The sequence below is a fragment of the Taudactylus pleione genome, unplaced genomic scaffold (assembly GCF_031769625.1).
Source record: "Taudactylus pleione unplaced genomic scaffold, aTauple2 ptg000920l, whole genome shotgun sequence".
NCBI lineage: Eukaryota > Metazoa > Chordata > Amphibia > Anura > Myobatrachidae > Taudactylus > Taudactylus pleione.
The window spans coordinates 64,809-83,165 of NW_028285321.1; the positions used below are offsets into that span (position 1 = coordinate 64,809).

General features: G+C 47.8%; 1 protein-coding gene across 1 annotated transcript in view; it reads right to left on the minus strand.

The window, feature by feature from the left end:
* Nucleotides 1-18,357, minus strand: part of LOC148473395 (attractin-like protein 1) — a gene marked incomplete at both ends in the record, with an annotated part of 144,528 nt that overhangs the window by 37,513 nt on the left and 88,658 nt on the right. The window contains one exon of the mRNA XM_088459639.1: nucleotides 3,718-3,770. Within this exon, the coding sequence (XP_088315765.1) occupies nucleotides 3,718-3,770 (53 nt within the window). The remainder of the gene's footprint in view (nucleotides 1-3,717; nucleotides 3,771-18,357) is intronic.

The window sequence follows — 18,357 nt, forward strand, 5'->3', positions numbered from 1 at the left end:
GTGTATGAGGCATGTGTGTGCTCTGTGTGTGACTGCAGCTGTATCTGTATAGGAAATGCTACGTTACAGTGTATGCGGCATGTGTGTGCTCTGTGTGTGACTGCAGCTGTATCTGAATAGGAAATGCTACGCTACAGTGTATGCGGCATGTGTGTGTTCTGTCTGTGACTGCAGCTGTATCTGTATAGGAAATGCTATGTTACAGTATATGCGCCATGTGTGTGCTCTGTGTGTGACTGCAGCTGTATCTGTATAAGAAATGCTATGTTACAGTGTATGCAGCATGTGTGTGCTCTGTGTGTGACTGCAGCTATATCTGTATAGGAAATGCTACGTTACACTGTATGCGGCATGTGTATGCTCTGTGTGTGACTGCAGCTGTATCTGTATAGGAAATGCTACGTTACAGTGTATGCGGCATGTGTGTGCTCTGTGTGACTGCAGCTGTATCTGTATAGGAAATGCTACGTTACAGTGTATGCGGCATGTGTATATCCTGTGTGTGACTGCAGCTGTATCTGTATAGGAAATGCTACGTTACAGTGTATGCGGCATGTGTATGCTCTGTGTGTGACTGCAGCTGTATCTGTATAGGAAATGCTACGTCACAGTGTATGCAGCATGTGTGTGCTCTGTGTGTGTGACTGCAGCTGAATCTGTATAGGAAATGCTACGTTACAGTGTATGCGGCATGTGTGTGCTCTGTGTGACTGTAGCTGTATCTGTATAGGAAATGCTACGTTACAGTGTATGCAGCATGTGTGTGCTCTGTGTGTGTGACTGCAGCTGTATCTGTATAGGAAATGCTACCTTACAGTGTATGAGGCATGTGTGTGCTCTGTGTGTGACTGCAGCTGTATCTGTATAGGAAATGCTACGTTACAGTATATGCGCCATGTGTGTGCTCTGTGTGTGACTGCAGCTGTATCTGTATAGGAAATGCTACGTTACAGTGTATGCGGCATGTGTGTGCTGTGTGTGTGACTGCAGCTGTATCTGTATAGGAAATGCTACGTTACAGTGTATGCGGCATGTGTGTGCTCTGTGTGTGACTGCAGCTGTATCTGAATAGGAAATGCTACGCTACAGTGTATGCGGCATGTGTGTGTTCTGTCTGTGACTGCGGCTGTATCTGTATAGGAAATGCTATGTTACAGTATATGCGCCATGTGTGTGCTCTGTGTGTGACTGCAGCTGTATCTGAATAGGAAATGCTACGCTACAGTGTATGCGCCATGTGTGTGTTCTGTCTGTGACTGCGGCTGTATCTGTATAGGAAATGCTATGTTACAGTATATGCGCCATGTGTGTGCTCTGTGTGTGATTGCAGCTGTATCTGTATAGGAAATGCTACGTTACAGTGTATGCGGCATGTGTGTGCTCTGTGTGTGAATGCAGCTGTATCTGTATAGGAAATGCTACGTTACAGTGTATGCAGCATGTGTGTGCTCTGTGTGTGACTGCAGCTGTATCTGTATAAGAAATGCTATGTTACAGTGTATGCGGCATGTGTGTGCTCTGTGTGTGACTGCAGCTATATCTGTATAGGAAACGCTACGTTACAGTGTATGCGGCATGTGTATGCTCTGTGTGTGACTGCAGCTGTATCTGTATAGGAAATGCTACGTTACAGTGTATGCGGCATGTGTGTGCTCTGTGTGTGACTGCAGCTGTATCTGTATAGGAAATGCTATGTTACAGTGTATGCGGCATGTGTATATCCTGTGTGTGACTGTCGCTGTATCTGTATAGGAAATGCTACGTTACAGTGTATGTGGAATGTGTGTGCTCTGTGTGTGATATATAGTAGTACTTATATTAACAGAGGCACCTAGTACTTACAATAGCAGAGGCACCTAGTACTTACAATAGAAGAGACACCTAGTGCATACAATAGCAGAGACACCTAGTACTTACAATAGCAGAGACACCTAATGCTTACAATAGAAGAGACACCTAGTGCTTACAATAGCAGAGGCACCTAGTACTTACAATAGCAGAGACACCCAGTACTTACAATAGCAGAGGCACCTAGTACTTACAATAGCAGAGACACCTAGTACTTACAATAGCAGAGACACCTAGTGCTTACAATAGCAGAGACACCTAGTGCTTACAATAGCAGAGACACCTAGTGCTTACAATAGCAGAGACACCTAGTACTTACAATAGCAGAGGCACCTAGTGCTTACAATGGCAGAGGCATCTAGTACTTACAATAGCAGAGGCACCTAGTACTTACAATAGCAGAGACACCCAGTACTTACAATAGCAGAGGCACCTAGTGCTTACAATAGCAGAGACACCTAGCACTTACAATAGCAGAGACACCTAGCGCTTACAATAGCAGATGCACCTAGTGCTTACAATAGCAGAGACACCTAGCGCTTACAATAGCAGAGACACCTAGTGCTTACAATAGCAGAGACACCTAGTACTTACAATAGCAGAGACACCTAGCACTTACAATAGCAGAGGCACCTAGCGCTTACAATAGCAGAGACACCTAGTATTTACAATAGAAGAGACACCTAGTGCTTACTATAGCAGAGGCATCTAGTACTTACAATAGAAGAGACACCTAGTATTTACAATAGAAGAGACACCTAGTGCTTACAATAGCAGAGACACCTAGTGCTTACAATAGCAGAGACACCTAGTGCTTACAATAGAAGAGACACCTAGTGCATACAATAGCAGAGACACCTAGTGCTTACAATAGCAGTGACACCTAGTGCTTACAATAGCAGAGGCACCTAGTGCTTACAATAGCAGAGACACCTAGCGCTTACAATAGAAGAGACACCTAGTGCATACAATAGCAGAGACACCTAGCGCTTACAATAGCAGAGACACCTAGTACTTACAATAGCAGAGACACCTAGTGCTTACAATAGAAGAGACACCTAGTACTTACAATAGCAGTGACACCTAGTGCTTACAATAGAAGAGACACCTAGTACTTACAATAGCAGAGACATCTAGTACTTACAATAGCAGAGGCACCTAGTGCTTACAATAGCAGAGGCACCTAGTAATTACAATAGAAGAGACACCTAGTACTTACAATAGCAGAGACACCTAGTAATTACAATAGAAGAGACACCTAGTACTTACAATAGCAGAGACATCTAGTACTTACAATAGCAGAGGCACCTAGTGCTTACAATAGCAGAGGCACCTAGTACTTACAATAGCAGAGGCACCTAGTGCTTACAATAGAAGAGACACCTAGTACTTACAATAGCAGAGACATCTAGTACTTACAATAGCAGAGGCACCTAGTGCTTACAATAGAAGAGACACCTAGTACTTACAATAGAAGAGACACCTAGTACTTACAATAGCAGAGACATCTAGTACTTACAATAGCAGAGGCACCTAGTGCTTACAATAGCAGAGACACCTAGTACTTACAATAGAAGAGACACCTAGTACTTACAATAGAAGAGACACCTAGTGCTTACAATAGCAGAGGCACCTAGTGCTTACAATAGCAGAGACATCTAGTACTTACAATAGCAGAGGCACCTAGTGCTTACAGTAGAAGAGATACCTAGTACTTACAATAGAAGAGACACCTAGTACTTACAATAGAAGAGGCACCTAGTGCTTACAATAGCAGAGACACCTAGTGCTTACAATAGCAGAGACATCTAGTACTTACAATAGCAGAGACACCTAGTGCTTACAATAGCAGAGACATCTAGTACTTACAATAGCAGGTCCCCCGTAGCGGGTTCCCCAGGTAGCGGTTCTCGGAATCACATCTGCAGACGAGAAGGAAGAGTAATTAGTGGAAGGAAGGACACAGTGAGTAAGAGCCTCATACACCATATAACCAGTGTTACCGGGAAGCCCCTACATAGAAACATGGCAGATTTCATGTAATGTAAGCAGGAGCTCAGACCAGACATACCTTTATGCAGAGTTTCCCATATTCCTATATGATTGATACTATATATATATAGATATACAGTCAGGTGCATAAATATTTGGACATTGACAGAATTTTCATATTTTGGCCTCTATTCACCACCACAATGGCTTTGAAATGAAACAAACAAGATGTGCTTTACCTGCAGACTTTCAGATTTAATTTGAGGGTAATAACATCCAAATCAGGTTAACGGTGTAGGAATAACAACGGTTTCTATATGTGCCTCCCACTTTTTAAGGGGTCAAAAGTAATGGGACTATTCACTCAAAAGCTATTTCATGGGGAGGTGTGGGCTATTCCCTCATTATCTCATTATCAATTAAGCAGGTAAAAGGTCTGGAGTTGATTCTAGGTGTGACATTTGCATTTGGAATCAGTTGCTGTCGACTCTCAATATGAGATCCAAAGAGCTGTCACTATCAGTGAAGCCATCATTAGGCTGAGAAATCAAAACAAACCCATCAGAGAGATAGCAAAAACATTAGGTGTGGCCAAATCAACTGTTTGGAACATTCTTAAAAAGAAAGAACGCACCGGAGAGCTCAGCAACACCAAAAGACCCGGAAGACCACGGAAAACAACTGTGGTGGATGACAGAAGAATTATTTCCCTGGTGAAGAAAAACCTCTTCACAACACTTGGCCAAATCAAGAACACTCTCCAGGAGGTAGGTGTATATGTGTCACAGTCAACAATCAAGAGAAGAGTTCACAAGAGTGAATATAGAGGGTTTACCACAAGATATAAACCATTGGTGAGCCACAAAAACAGGAAGACCATATTAGAGTTTGCCAAACAACATGTAAAAAAGCCATTACAGTTCTGGAACAACATCCTATGGACAGATGAGACAAAGATCAACTTGTACCAGAGTGATGGGAAGAGAAGAGTATGGAGAAGGAAAGGAACTGCTCATGATCCAAAACATACCACCTCATCAGTGAAGCATGGTGGTGGTAGTGTCATGGCGTGGGCATGTATGGCTGCCAATGGAACTGGTTCCCTTGTATTTATTGATGATGTGACTGCTGACAAAAGCAGCAGAATGAATTCTGAAGTGTTTCGGGCAATATTTTATGCTCATACTCAGTCAAATGCTTCAGAACTCATTGGACGGTGCTTCACAGTGCAGATGGACAATGACCCGAAGCATACTGCAGAAGCAACCAAAGAGTTTTTTAAGGCTAACAAGTGGAATGTCATGCAATGGCCAAGTCAATCCCCTGACCTGAATCCGATTGAGCATGCATTTCACTTGATGAAGACAAAACTGAAGGGAAAATGCCCCAAGAACAAGCCGGAACTGAAGACATTTGCAGTAGAAGCCTGGCAGAGCAACACCGGGGATGAAACCCAGGGTCTGGTGATGTCTATGCGTTCCAGACTTCAGGCTGTAATTGCCGGCAAAGGATTTGCAACAAAGTATTAAAAAGTGAAAGTTAGATTTAGGATTGTTTAGTTTGTCCCATTACTTTTGGCCCCTTAAAAAGTGGGAGGCACATATAGAAACTGTTGTAATTCCTACATCGTTCACCTGATTTGGAAGTAATTACCCTCAAATTAAATCTGAAAGTCTGCAGTTAAAGCACATCTTGTTTGTTTCATTTCAAAGCCATTGTGGTGGTGAATAGAGGCCAAAATATGAAAATTCTGTCAATGTCCCAATATTTATGCACCTGACTGAATGTATATATATATGTATGGGCAGGACCCTAGAGGAAAAGGCGCACACAGAACCGTGACACTGTCGCTACACAGCGCTGATCTGATATTCACTACCCCATGATGAATGCAGAGACGTTGGCGACACAATGCAGATATGAAACAGTTCCCCATAAGTGTAATGATCACTCAGCGCAACAGATATATGGTCACCCCGAGGGGAGGGGAGTCCGGCTGCCATGTCACGCATGTCTCATGTGCCTCCTGTGTAATACACACTGCATGTAGGATAGACGTGGAAGGGCGTATCTATAGACAGACGAGGAAGGACGTATCTATGGATAGACGAGGAAAGGACATATCTATTTATAGACGAGGAAGAGAGTATCTATAGACAGACGAGGAAGGGACGTATCTATAGACAGACGAGGAAGGGCGTATCTATAGACAGACGAGGAAGGGATGTATATATAGACAGACGAGGAAGGACGTATCTATGGATAGATGAGAAAGGATGTATCTATGGATAGATGAGGAAGGATGTATCTATAGACAGACGAGGAAGGAAGTATCTATAGATAGATGAGGAAAGGATGTATCTATAGACAGACGAGGAAGGACGTATCTATAGACAGACGAGGAAGGACATATCTATGGATTGATGAGGAAGGACATATCTATAGATAGATGAGGAAGGACGTATCTATAGATAGATGAGGAAAGGATGTATCTATAGACAGACGAGGAAGGACGTATCTATGGATAGATGAGGAAGGGATGTAAGGACGTATCTATGGATAGACGAGGAAGGGCGTATCTATAGACAGACGAGGAAGGACGTATCTATGGATAGTCGAGGAAGGGCATATCTATGGATTGATGAGGAAGGACGTATCTATAGATAGACGAGGAAGGGTGTATCTATGGATAGATGAGGAAGGACGTATCTATAGACAGAAGAGGAAGGACGCATCTATAGACAGACGAGGAAGGACGTATTTATAGACAGACGAGGAAGGGACGTATCTATAGATAGATGAGGAAGGGACGTATCTATAGCTAGATGAGGAAAGGACATATCTATAGACAGACGAGGAAGGACGTATTTATAGACAGACGAGGAAGGGACGTATCTATAGATAGATGAGGAAGGGACGTATCTATAGATAGATGAGGAAAGGACGTATCTATAGACAGACGAGGAAGGACGTATTTATAGACAGACGAGGAAGGGACGTATCTATAGATAGACGAGGAAGGGACGTATCTATAGATAGATGAGGAAAGGACGTATCTATAGATAGATGAGGAAAAGACGTATCTCTAGATGAGGAAGGACGTATCTATAGACAGACGAGGAAGGGACGTATCTATAGATAGATGAGGAAAGGACGTATCTATAGATAGATGAGGAAAGGACGTATCTATAGACAGACGAGGAAGGACGTATCTATGGATAGATGAGGAAGGGTCGTATCTATAGATAGATGAGGAAAGGACGTATCTATAGACAGACGAGGAAGGACGTATATATGGATAGATGAGGAAGGATGTATCTATAGACAGACGAGAAAGGACGTATCTATAGACAGATGAGGAAGGACGCATCTATAGACTGACGAGGAAGGACGTATCTATGAATAGATGAGGAAGGATGCATCTATGGATAGATGAGGAAGGGACGTATCTATAGACAGACGAGGAAGGACGTAGCTGTAGATAAATGAGGAAGGACGTATCTATAAACAGACGAGGAAGGACGTATCTATAGACAGATGAGGAAGGACGTAGCTGTAGATAGATGAGGAAGGGTTGCGATCATACCGATATGGTGTTGGGACAACTATATAACAAATATGCAATTTCATTATTTTACAGCAGAAAGCAGTATATAGATATCAGTGAGGATGGGAAATCTTACCCCAGGTAACGGGGGACCCATAAGGAAATGACTGAACGTGCACCGGTCTGGTTGTCAGTGACAACGTATCATGAAACACAAGTGGGCGGGGACTGATAAATGTATACATACAGAAGGCAGCAATAGACCCCTGAAGCCTAGGTCACCTGTCCGTGGAGATGTGTCCTCGTACACCGATTCTTTATGTGCTACACGGAGTGAGGCGAGACGCACAGAATGACTTTGACCTTCCTTCGGGGGTAGCGATTCCCATACTTTAAGTACTTTTATCTGAATTCTGCATCTTATTTGCATCGCAGCTACATACACAGCGGCTCGCATACACTAGATTAGTATGTTTGCAGCAAAGGAATTGGTATAAAGTTGTAGATTAAGCATAACGAGGCACGGGGCATGGAGTGGACCACTCATTTAGTCTACCTCCCAACTTTCCCACCCGGGGAGGAGGGATACTTGCACGCGTCGTAGACGTGCGCCCGGAAATAGGGGGCATGGCCTATTGGTAAGGGGGTGTGGCCTCGCAGGAAATGCCAAACCCCTGTTTTCTTCATGCTGGGAGCTTGCCCGGGGTTCTGGGAGTTGCTGGACAGCCCCCCCCCACCCCAGCCTCTTCCAGAGCCGGCGTAGTACACATGGACGATGTGCGCGTTATCCAGCCACCGCTGCTCAGTTATGCAGAGCGGCGGTGTGAGAGTGTCCTCCCCAATTTCCCCGGCCCAGGGGGTACCTGTAAAACAGGACTGTCCTGCTGAAATTGGGACAGTGGGGAGGTATGATACAGGACTTCTGTCTTGTGGCTTTTTACCCAGATTAGCGACTAAATCGCACACAGAAGCGACATGAAACGTCAGCGTCAGTAGTCAGGGCAACCGTGCGATGTTTTTCTGTCAATTTAGTAATGCAAATAAGATGCATATTTTGTGCAAAAGTCTCTGGCACGGCTTAGTCGCAAAGTCCGCGGCATGCCAAACAGAGGCGCCATCTGAGGAGAGGTGTGTGTGGACAGACCTGTGGTATGGTAACATATTTATCAGATATCCCCCTAGGGAAGGTCTCATCTGTGGGGACCATAAAGGACCTCTCTATACGTGACCCGACTTTCCAGGAGACAGAGGGCTTGATTCAGACCCGGTAGCAAGCACTGAGCGTTCGCAACCCGGGTCGAAGGTGGCCCAGAGCGCATGCCCACGACGGAGCCGGCTCCGTCGTGCGCATGCGCGAGACCCGGATAGCGACGGCCAATCCGTCGCTCCGGGTCTCGTACCAAAGCGGGCGTGCTGTCGATGTTGAGTGACAGCACGCCCCCTTTGGTGGGCGGGCCAGGGGGGGTGGCTGCCCAGACGGAAGCGTTCCTATGAGAACGCCTACCATCTGGGGGCGGCCACACTGACATCACTTATGATGTCAGTGGAGAGATTCCGGCTCTGTTTGAGCCGTAAGCTCTCTGGGGCTTGCGGCCACGAGACCCTACCACATGGGTCTCGTCGCAAGCCCGATGGTCGAGATGGTCTTGACCATCGCGACCATCATCATGGCCGCTCGCTATAGCTGTGGGTGGTCACCTACAGCTATACGAGCGGCCAGGAGGCCGTTCTAAAAAAAACGGCCCTGATTCAGAGTGAGCGCTCTGTCAGAGCGTCCGGCTCTGAATCAGGGCCAGAGAGGATATGGGAGATGTAACGTACAGTGGGTTAGTGGATATTTATCAGTCTGCGCCTGGCAGAGCTCCAGGACGTCTCTCATTCCCAAGGACAAGTCACAAGAGACTTAAGCAGAATGTTCTTTATTGCAGTGATATAACTGTGTGGGGGGAAGGGGTTCATCTATCACTGACAATAATACATGTGATCGCAGCCCCCCTTATCCCGTCTGCGTTCCCCTAACACCTAACACTCCTCATTTCGGGGTATGTTTACCTAAGTGCGGGTTTTTAGAAGCGGAGTTGTTGATACATCTTACTCTATTTATGAAGCTGTCTGATAATTTAGGGCCTCTGTAATTGCTTCTCACAATCAGGCTGCGGGAGAGGAAATATCAGCACAATACGGCGGGCCCCGGGAGAGAGACGCTGCGCGCTATTCCTGCAACGTCCAGATAAAGGGGCCTCGTAAATATTACACTGTATCAATCTCTCCGAAATACGACCTGGCCTCTATTGCAAGAAATATGTGGAAACAACGCAGCAAAGGTATACTTCGGGGGAAGGAAGAAATACGTGCGCTGGACGGCTGCTCGCAGAGAGATTAGATACTTGGGCGGCCATGTCTCTGCGAGCTGAATATATAGTGTCAGGTTCCGGCGTTATCTCCTGCAGAGATGGCAGTTACCACGTAATAAAGCCACACTGGCCGCGGCTCTATCTACCGCCTGATATACGGGCGCTGCCAGTGCCGTAACCCCTTCTGTGCAAGTTATACTGCGACCAAATAGAAATGCGCAGTGGTCACTTATCAGTCTGTATTAGCCATCAATGTCCCTGATTACGGCGAAGCCGGTTACCATTCAGTGTCTCAGTGAGGACGTTATTCTGGGAGTAACTATAGGGACTGGCCGAGTGGACGTATAGATCTCTATCAGTCACTTGTATACAGAGCCTGTTAGTACATACGGCTGATTCCGTGTAATATTCTCCATCCTATGTGATATTTTACACGTTGAAATATAGGGCTGGATTCCGGGCTGGATACAATGGCGACGTTTGTGCAGTTGACTGATGTTTATTCTACTCTGAATGTGTCTGTGTCGCGTTGCACGTGTCGTGATGAAGGCAATGGCCGCAGCGTGAATTTGGACGCAGAATGAATGACAGGTAGTGATAGTTTGTGGGAGGTAACACTTGACGGCGAGTGAAATGCAGGAGTGTCACAACCATTCCGGCGGGGGGAGGGGGGACGACGCAACCAGCGACTGTGTTCTTGGACTCAGCGGCATCTTAGTTCCGACAGACATTCTGAGCAACCATACGGTTCCTCAGAGGATCGACAGTGCGACGATGGCGTCTTTGTACGCAAGCAGCAGATCAGAGACACAGCGATGGTCGTCTCTGTACACATCCGGACGGCTGCGATATTAGCATAGAGTATCTGCTCAAGTTTAGTGTGAAGTCATGCAGGGTAGAGTCCCCCTCCCCATCCACTGTCTATAATAAGGAAGGACTTATTTTAGCCCCCACTATGGGGCATATTTATCACAATCCGCATCTCAGATGCAGATTGGCTGTGATAAATTCGCCCAATATCGCAATGCGATATTTCAATAAATCACAAAGATGTATAAAAAAATCGCATGCAGGGACAGAGGGCCTGATTCAGACCCACTCGTGAGTGCTGAGCGCTCGCAAGCGGATCGATGTTGGCCCAGTGCGCATACGCGAGACCCGGATAGCGACGGGCAAGCCGTCGCTCCGGGTCTCGCACCAAACGGGGCGTGCTGTCGATGTTGAGTGACAGCGCGCCCCCTTTGGTGGGCGGGCCGGAGAGGTGTTTGCCCAGACGGAGGCGTCCCCATGGGAACGCCTACCGTCTGGGGCCGGCCCCACAAGTGATGTCAGTGGGAGTGATTTTGGCTCTGATAGAGCCAAAAGCACTCCAGGGCTTGCGGCAACGAGACCCTCTCGTTGCAAGCCCGATGGTTGCGATGGTCTTGACCATCGCGACCATCTTCCTGGCCGCTCGCTATGGCTGTGGGTGGTCACCCACAGCTATACGAGCGGCCAGGAGGCCGCTCTAAAAATGAAGAAGGACGGCCCTGATTCAGAGCGAGCGCTCTGTCAGAGCGTCCGGCTCTGAATCAGGGCCAGAGAGAGTGATGAAGATCTGTCCCTGCGAATCCAGTTCACATCATTTTCATTGTACTTATCCGCAGAAAATACAGTATGTGTTCGCGAAGTGTCACCTGCTGCCGTAACCCCCCGACAATTGTCCTTTTTCACGTTAAAATAATGTAAATAAATAAGCCCCTTCAGGTGTAGCCTGACTGGATGCAGACACGTCATTACAGCACTGTGTATCAGCTGACTGATAATCAGGTTCGGGGGTACCATTACGGGGGACTTTACCCCCAGATTAGACGGCTGTAGCACCTCAGTAATTTGCAGGAGAACCACAAACGTAGCAGAGTTAGTATCATCTCTGTCCACCTCCGAGTCCATGGTCAGACCCTGTACTTCATGTGTTACGAAGACTGAATTGGGGTCTCGTGTGCGCTCTCACTCATCCCGGTAACGAGGAGGGGGCCGCGCTGCTGCAAACACAACACAATGCCGTCTCTCCTCCTTGTAAAGGGTATTCGGCTTGAGATCCTCTAACAGAGCACTCCGTGCACTCTCCCTGGGTGATTAAATGCCCAGAAATGGAGAAGTAAACTGAATAAATTTGCCACTTCTATAAAGAGGTTTTTATTACTGCGAGCATTAAAAACACACCTGCTTAGGCAGCGTTACACTCTCTTAAATAAAATGTTAATATTCGCACTGCTGCAGACGGCGAGAGGGTGACATTTTTATGCTGATAAGTTTTAGTGTGCGAGCGATGCACTAATTAGCCTCATCTCTTCCCAACACAAATCCCAATTCACTAAAAAAAATATTTGCTTGGATTATAACACGTTTTACAACTGCTCCAGCACTTCCCAACGTTTCCATCACGTCCTCCGCCTCCGTCCTGCCGAGCATTCGCTCTTAGCGTCCTCTAACGCAGAGACGGCTTTACCTGAGCTATCATTACATCAGCGTTCCTGAGATCGCCGCATTAGATGGGAATTTTTTTAATCAAATTGTTCTGGGATTGGGCAAAGCTACAATAAAATACAATATAATATATATTTCCTCTTATCCATGTGACATATCTCCTGTGCCCCTCCGTGTTCTCACCCTTCAGTAACATTAAACAGTGCATGGGGCTTCTGGGCACATTTCCGTTTGCAAGGCGCAGAATTTGCCGCTGCGTTGTGCAGAAGCAGAACTTCCGCTTCTTTAGAAATGTATTAAAAGTAAAACAACGTGAAGAAACAAAGCATCCCACAGGGCATCGCCAGGCGCTAACTGCGCTCCAAGTCACTGGAGCGTACTAGTCAATAATCACGGCCAGACAAATAAAAATTAGAATCCTAATCGCTGCGTGTCTCTCAATAAGGTTTCTGGAGACGGGGGAAAGCACCTTTCTTAGACGCCAGGACACAGGTAAACGAAGGAGCACTTCACGGCGATCACTAAGGAGTAAAGTGATCGCATACAGAGGGCGGGATGTACAAAGCATGGCATTCATGATCCGATACATCCCGCCTCTCTTCGGGTACTGGCTCATCCACTGCCGTATCTCTACCTCCTCATATCTATACATGAGGTGGTCCTGGCTCATCCACTGCTGTATCTGTACCTCCTCACATCTATACATGAGGAGGTTCTGGCTCATCCACTGCTGTATCTCTACCCCCTCACATCTATACATGAGGAGGTTCTGGCTCATCCACTGCTGTATCTCTACCTCCTCACATCTATACACAAGGAAGTACTGACTCATCCACTGCCGTATCTCTGCCTCCTCACATCTATACATGAGGAGGTCCTGTCTCATCCACTGCCGTATCTCTACTTCCTCATATCTATACATGAGGAGGTCCTGGCTCATCCTCTGTCGTATCTCTACCTCCTCACATCTACCTCCTTACATCTATACATGAGGAGGTCCTGGCTCATTCACTGCCGTATCTCTACCTCCTCATATCTATACATGAGGAGGTCCTGGCTCGTCCTCTGTCGTATCTCTACCCTCTCACATCTATACATGAGGAGGTCCTGGCTCATCCACTGCCGTATCTCTACCTCCTCACATCTATACATGAGGAGGTCCTGTCTCATCCACTGCCGTATCTCTACTTCCTCACATCTATACACAAGGAGGTACTGACTCATCCACTGCCGTATCTCCACCTCCTCACATCTATACATGAGGAGGTCCTGACTCATCCACTGCTGTATCTCTACCTCCTCACATCTATACACAAGGAGGTACTGACTCATCCACGGCCGTATCTCCACCTCCTCACATCTATACATGAGGAGGTCCTGGCTCATCCTCTGCCGTATCTCTACTTCCTCATATCTATACATGAGGAGGTCCTGGCTCATCCTCTGTCGTATCTCTACCTCCTCATATCTATACATGAGGAGGTCCTGGCTCATCCTCTGTCGTATCTCTACCTCCTCACATCTATACATGAGGAGGTCCTGGCTCATCCACTGCTGTATCTCTGCCTCCTCACATCTATACACGAGGAGGTCCTGACTCATCCACTGCCGTATCTCTACCTCCTCACATCTATACATGAGGAGGTCCTGGCTCATCCTCTGCCGTATCTCTACCTCCTCACATCTATACATGAGGAGGTCCTGGCTGATCCCCTGCCGTATCTCCACCTCCTCACATCTATACATGAGGAGGTCCTGACTCATCCACTGTCATATCTCTACCCCCTCACATCTATACATGAGGAGGTCCTGGCTCATCCTCTGCCGTATCTCTACCTCCTCACATCTATACATGAGGAGGTCCTGGCTCATCCTCTGTCGTATCTCTACCCCCTCACATCTATACATGAGGAGGTCCTGTCTCATCCACTGCCGTATCTCTACCTCCTCATATCTATACATGAGGAGGTACTGACTCATCCACTGCCGTATCTCTACCTCCTCACATCTATACATGAGGAGGTCCTGACTCATCCTCTGTCGTATCTCTACCTCCTCACATCTAATCCTCTGCCGTATCTCTACCTCCTCACATCTATACACGAGGAGGTACTGACTCATCCACTGCCGTATCTCTACCTCCTCACATCTATACATGAGGAGGTCCTGACTCATCCTCTGTCGTATCTCTACCTCCTCACATCTAATCCTCTGCTGTATCTCTACCTCCTCACATCTATACATGAGGAGGTCCTGACTCATCCACTGCCGTATCTCTACCTCCTCACATCTATACATGAGGAGGTCCTGGCTCATCCACTGCCGTATCTCTGCCTCCTCACATCTATACATGAGGAGGTCCTGGCTCATCCACTGCCGTATCTCTGCCTCCTCACATCTATACACGAGGAGGTCCTGGCTCATCCTCTGCCATATCTCTACCTCCTCACATCTATACATGAGGAGGTCCTGGCTCAGCCACAGCAGTATCTCTATCTCCTCACATCTATACATGAGGAGGTCCTGGCTTATCCACTGCCACATCTCTACCTCCTCACATCTATACATGAGGAGGTCGTGGCTCATCCACTGCTGTATCTCTACCTCCTCACATCTATACATGAGGAGGTCGTGGCTCATCCACTGCCGTATCTCTGCCTCCTCACATCTATATATGAGGAGGTCCTGGCTCATCCTCTGCCATATCTCTACCTCCTCACATCTATACATGAGGAGGTCCTGGCTCAAGTCACCTAAGTTCATCCTCGCCACTCAAATCTCCTCTTCAGTCTCCCACACCTGTTCCAAACAAACCCTCAGGCGTGATAGGGACACAGGAAGGGGGCAGTAAATGACTGGAAAAGGGTCATGTGGTTAGATGCAGATGGTAGGGCGAGGTTCTGGAGACCACAGCACGGATTTCTGGCATTGTCGCGGCTCTAAAGACTGGCGGAGGCCACGTTATGGAGATGCAGTTCCTCACACTTGGGGTAATATTCCCCAGGAAACATACCAACAGTTATTAGAACCAGGGCCAGCTCCAGGGCTAGTCGCGCCCTGTGCCGGCCTTGTGTCCCGTGTGACCAGAAAATGGGGGCGTGGTCTATTCAGCATAGGACCTCCCATGTAACGTCAGGCTGGGGGAAGCCCAACACTCGTCACTAGCTGGGCTTCCCCCAGCCCTCTGCCGGCACAGAATCGATGCCACGCGCATGCGCGAGGCATCCATTCAGCCTCCAGGGTCCGGGACCACCGCACAGCTGCAGCAGTGGGGGTACCCAACCTCCCGACCAGGCCACCCGCAGGCCACTTCGGCCCATGGGTGGAACAGCGGGACTGTCCTGTCCCGCTGAAATCGGGATGTTGGGGAGAGGTGCGCCCTCTCTGCGGTGGCGCCCCTGTTCGACCGCACTGGTCGAACACCCCAAGAGCCAGCCCTGGTAGAAGCCATGTCTAGAAGAATTCAAGTCGTATTAAGGGCAAAAAGGTGGCCCAACAATATACTGACCTGGTGGTCATAATAATTTGACCACTCAGTGTATAACATACATTGCAAATGACCAAACATGATCAGACGTGGGACACGTTATATTATGTATAATCAGAGTCCAGTCACAACACAGATCTCCAGCCCCAGCCGTCTCCCCCTGCACACAGATGTAATAATAGTGGGACAATCAGGAGGGAGATGAGGAGAAACAATCAGGAAGATGAATGAGGTAGTGGGGCTGTACACTGCACTGGTCAGCTCACAGCTGTAGCAAGTAACACTGTATAATCAATATTATTTCTACAGTAGTATAGTAAATCCATTGTTGTGTTCATACACAGTTAATACAATACACAAGGCACCTCATATCTCCTACACAATCCCTGTTCTGCACCAGATAAACCTGCAGACATCTTCCACTAATCCCAGCTCCTGACTTTATCTCTCCCCGATGCCTACACATCGTCTTATTGGACAGCACCGTGGTAGAACGCACGCGGCACGTCAGCGCTGCTGTGCGATGGCCTAGTTTGCAAGCCGCAGTGTATGGGATCTGGGGATACTCTGATAAATCTGCTGCAGCTGGAAGGATGTGAAATTTAGGGCTTGTTTACATCTGCATTTCAGCGTTCTAGGTTGATTTACGGTGTATCCACCACAACGGCCCCGGGAATGACACAGGACAATGTCTGCCGTATTTCTGCTGGAACGTGCCGGGATCCGACCGGAATGTGGGCAGACGGCCTGATTCATGGATGATCCCGTACACGGCGGCTTTGCGAAAAATATGCAAATGTCGCAACCGCTGGGACTTGCATGGAGACACCCACTTGTGGCGGCACAGATCCTACACTTGCCACCTGCAATCATCGGTCGATCGTGGAACCAAATGAGCGACATGGACTGATTTAGTAAATGAAATAAGTAATTCTCTAGAGGGACCATTGCACCACCATTATTGTGACACATCTCTGATAAATATAGGGAGCACAGAATACTGTAAATATAATAATGCAGAAAACTTTGGATCGCCTCCTTGTAACATATTTGTTTTATTCCCAGACTGTGGGCTCCAGTCCTGGATTTGCAGCTCTCCAGCTTGAACCTTTGCAGGTAACCGGGCTCTCCTGGGACAATGCTTCCTTTTATTCCCCACACTGTATTTATCTGCATACAGTATATACAGTATATTCAACACAGCAAACCACTTTACGGGACACAGCAGGCATGGCACTACAATTACCAGCAGGTATCATAGTAACTGTCCTCTTAATTGTCTTTGCAAATAGTATCTTTTAAATATACCCTACACACAACCGACTTTATGACCAGCCGGACGCTCCGGTGTTGCCCGGCCTACAGGAACCAGCAGCTTTTTGAAGGCTGAGATCTGGTGACTATGGAGACCATTGGTGTACACTGACATCATTGCCATGTTCAGGGAACCAACGTGAGATGGCGTTGCGCTGTGTGAGTTGGCGCTTTTTCCTGCTATGAGTAGCCATTAGCGCAGGGGTGGGCAAAAAGTGGCCCTCCAGCCATTCTAGAAGTACACATCCCAGCATGCCCTTCCACAGTTTTGCTATTTTGCCATGCTGGGACGTGTAGTTCAACAGCAGCCGCAGGGCGGTTTATTGCCCACCCCTGTAAAAGCGGATGAGGAGACTGTGTCCATAAAGGTAATGACATGGTCAGTAATAATACTCAGGTGCAGTGTGACATGCAATCTATGCTCAGCTGCTATTAGGAGGCTAAGAAATCATCACACCGCCGACAGCCAGAGCCGATCACATGGGCCAGGAGGGACCCCAAATGCTGTCCCTACAGTAGCATCTTCATGTGACAAGAGAATGGAGATTCCTCAGAAGAAGCAATATTTCTCTGATCCTCTAACGGTCCAGCTTAGGTGCTCCTGTGCTCCCTGTGGTCTCTGTAGGTGCTCCTGTGCTCCCTGTGGTCTCTGTAGGTGCTCCTGTGCTCCCTGTGGTCTCTGTAGGTGCTCCTGTGCTCCATGTGGTCTCTGTAGGTGCTCCTGTGCTCCCTGTGGTCTCTGTAAGTACTGCTGTGCTCTCTGTAAGTGCTCATGTGCTCCCTGTGATCTCTGTAGGTGCTCCTGTGCTCCCTGTGGTCTCTGTAGGTGCTCCTGTGCTCCATGTGGTCTCTGCAGGTGCTCTTGTGCTCTCTGTGGTCTCTGTAGGTGCTCCTGTGCTCCCTGTGGTCTCTGTAGGTGCTTCTGTGCTCCCTGTGGTCTCTGTAGGTGCTTCTGTGCTCCCTGTAGGTGCTTCTGTGCTCCCTGTGGTCTCTGTAGGTGCTCCTGTGCTCCCTGTGGTCTCTGTAGGTGCTCCTGTGCTCTCTGTGGTCTCTGTAGGTGCTCCTGTGCTCCCTGTGGTCTCTGTAGGTGCTCCTGTGCTCTCTGTGGTCTCTGTAGGTGTTCCTGTGCTCCCTGTGGTCTCTGTTGGTGCTCCCTGTAGTCTCTGTAGGTGTTCCTGTGCTCTCTGTAGGTGCTCCTGTGCTCCCTGTGGTCTCTGTAGGTGCTCCTGTGCTTCCTATGGTCTCTGTAAGTGATCCTGTGGTCTCTGTAGGTGCTCCTGTGCTCCCTATGGTCTCTATAGGTGCTCCTGTGCTCCCTGTGGTCTCTGTGAGTGTTCCTGTGCTCC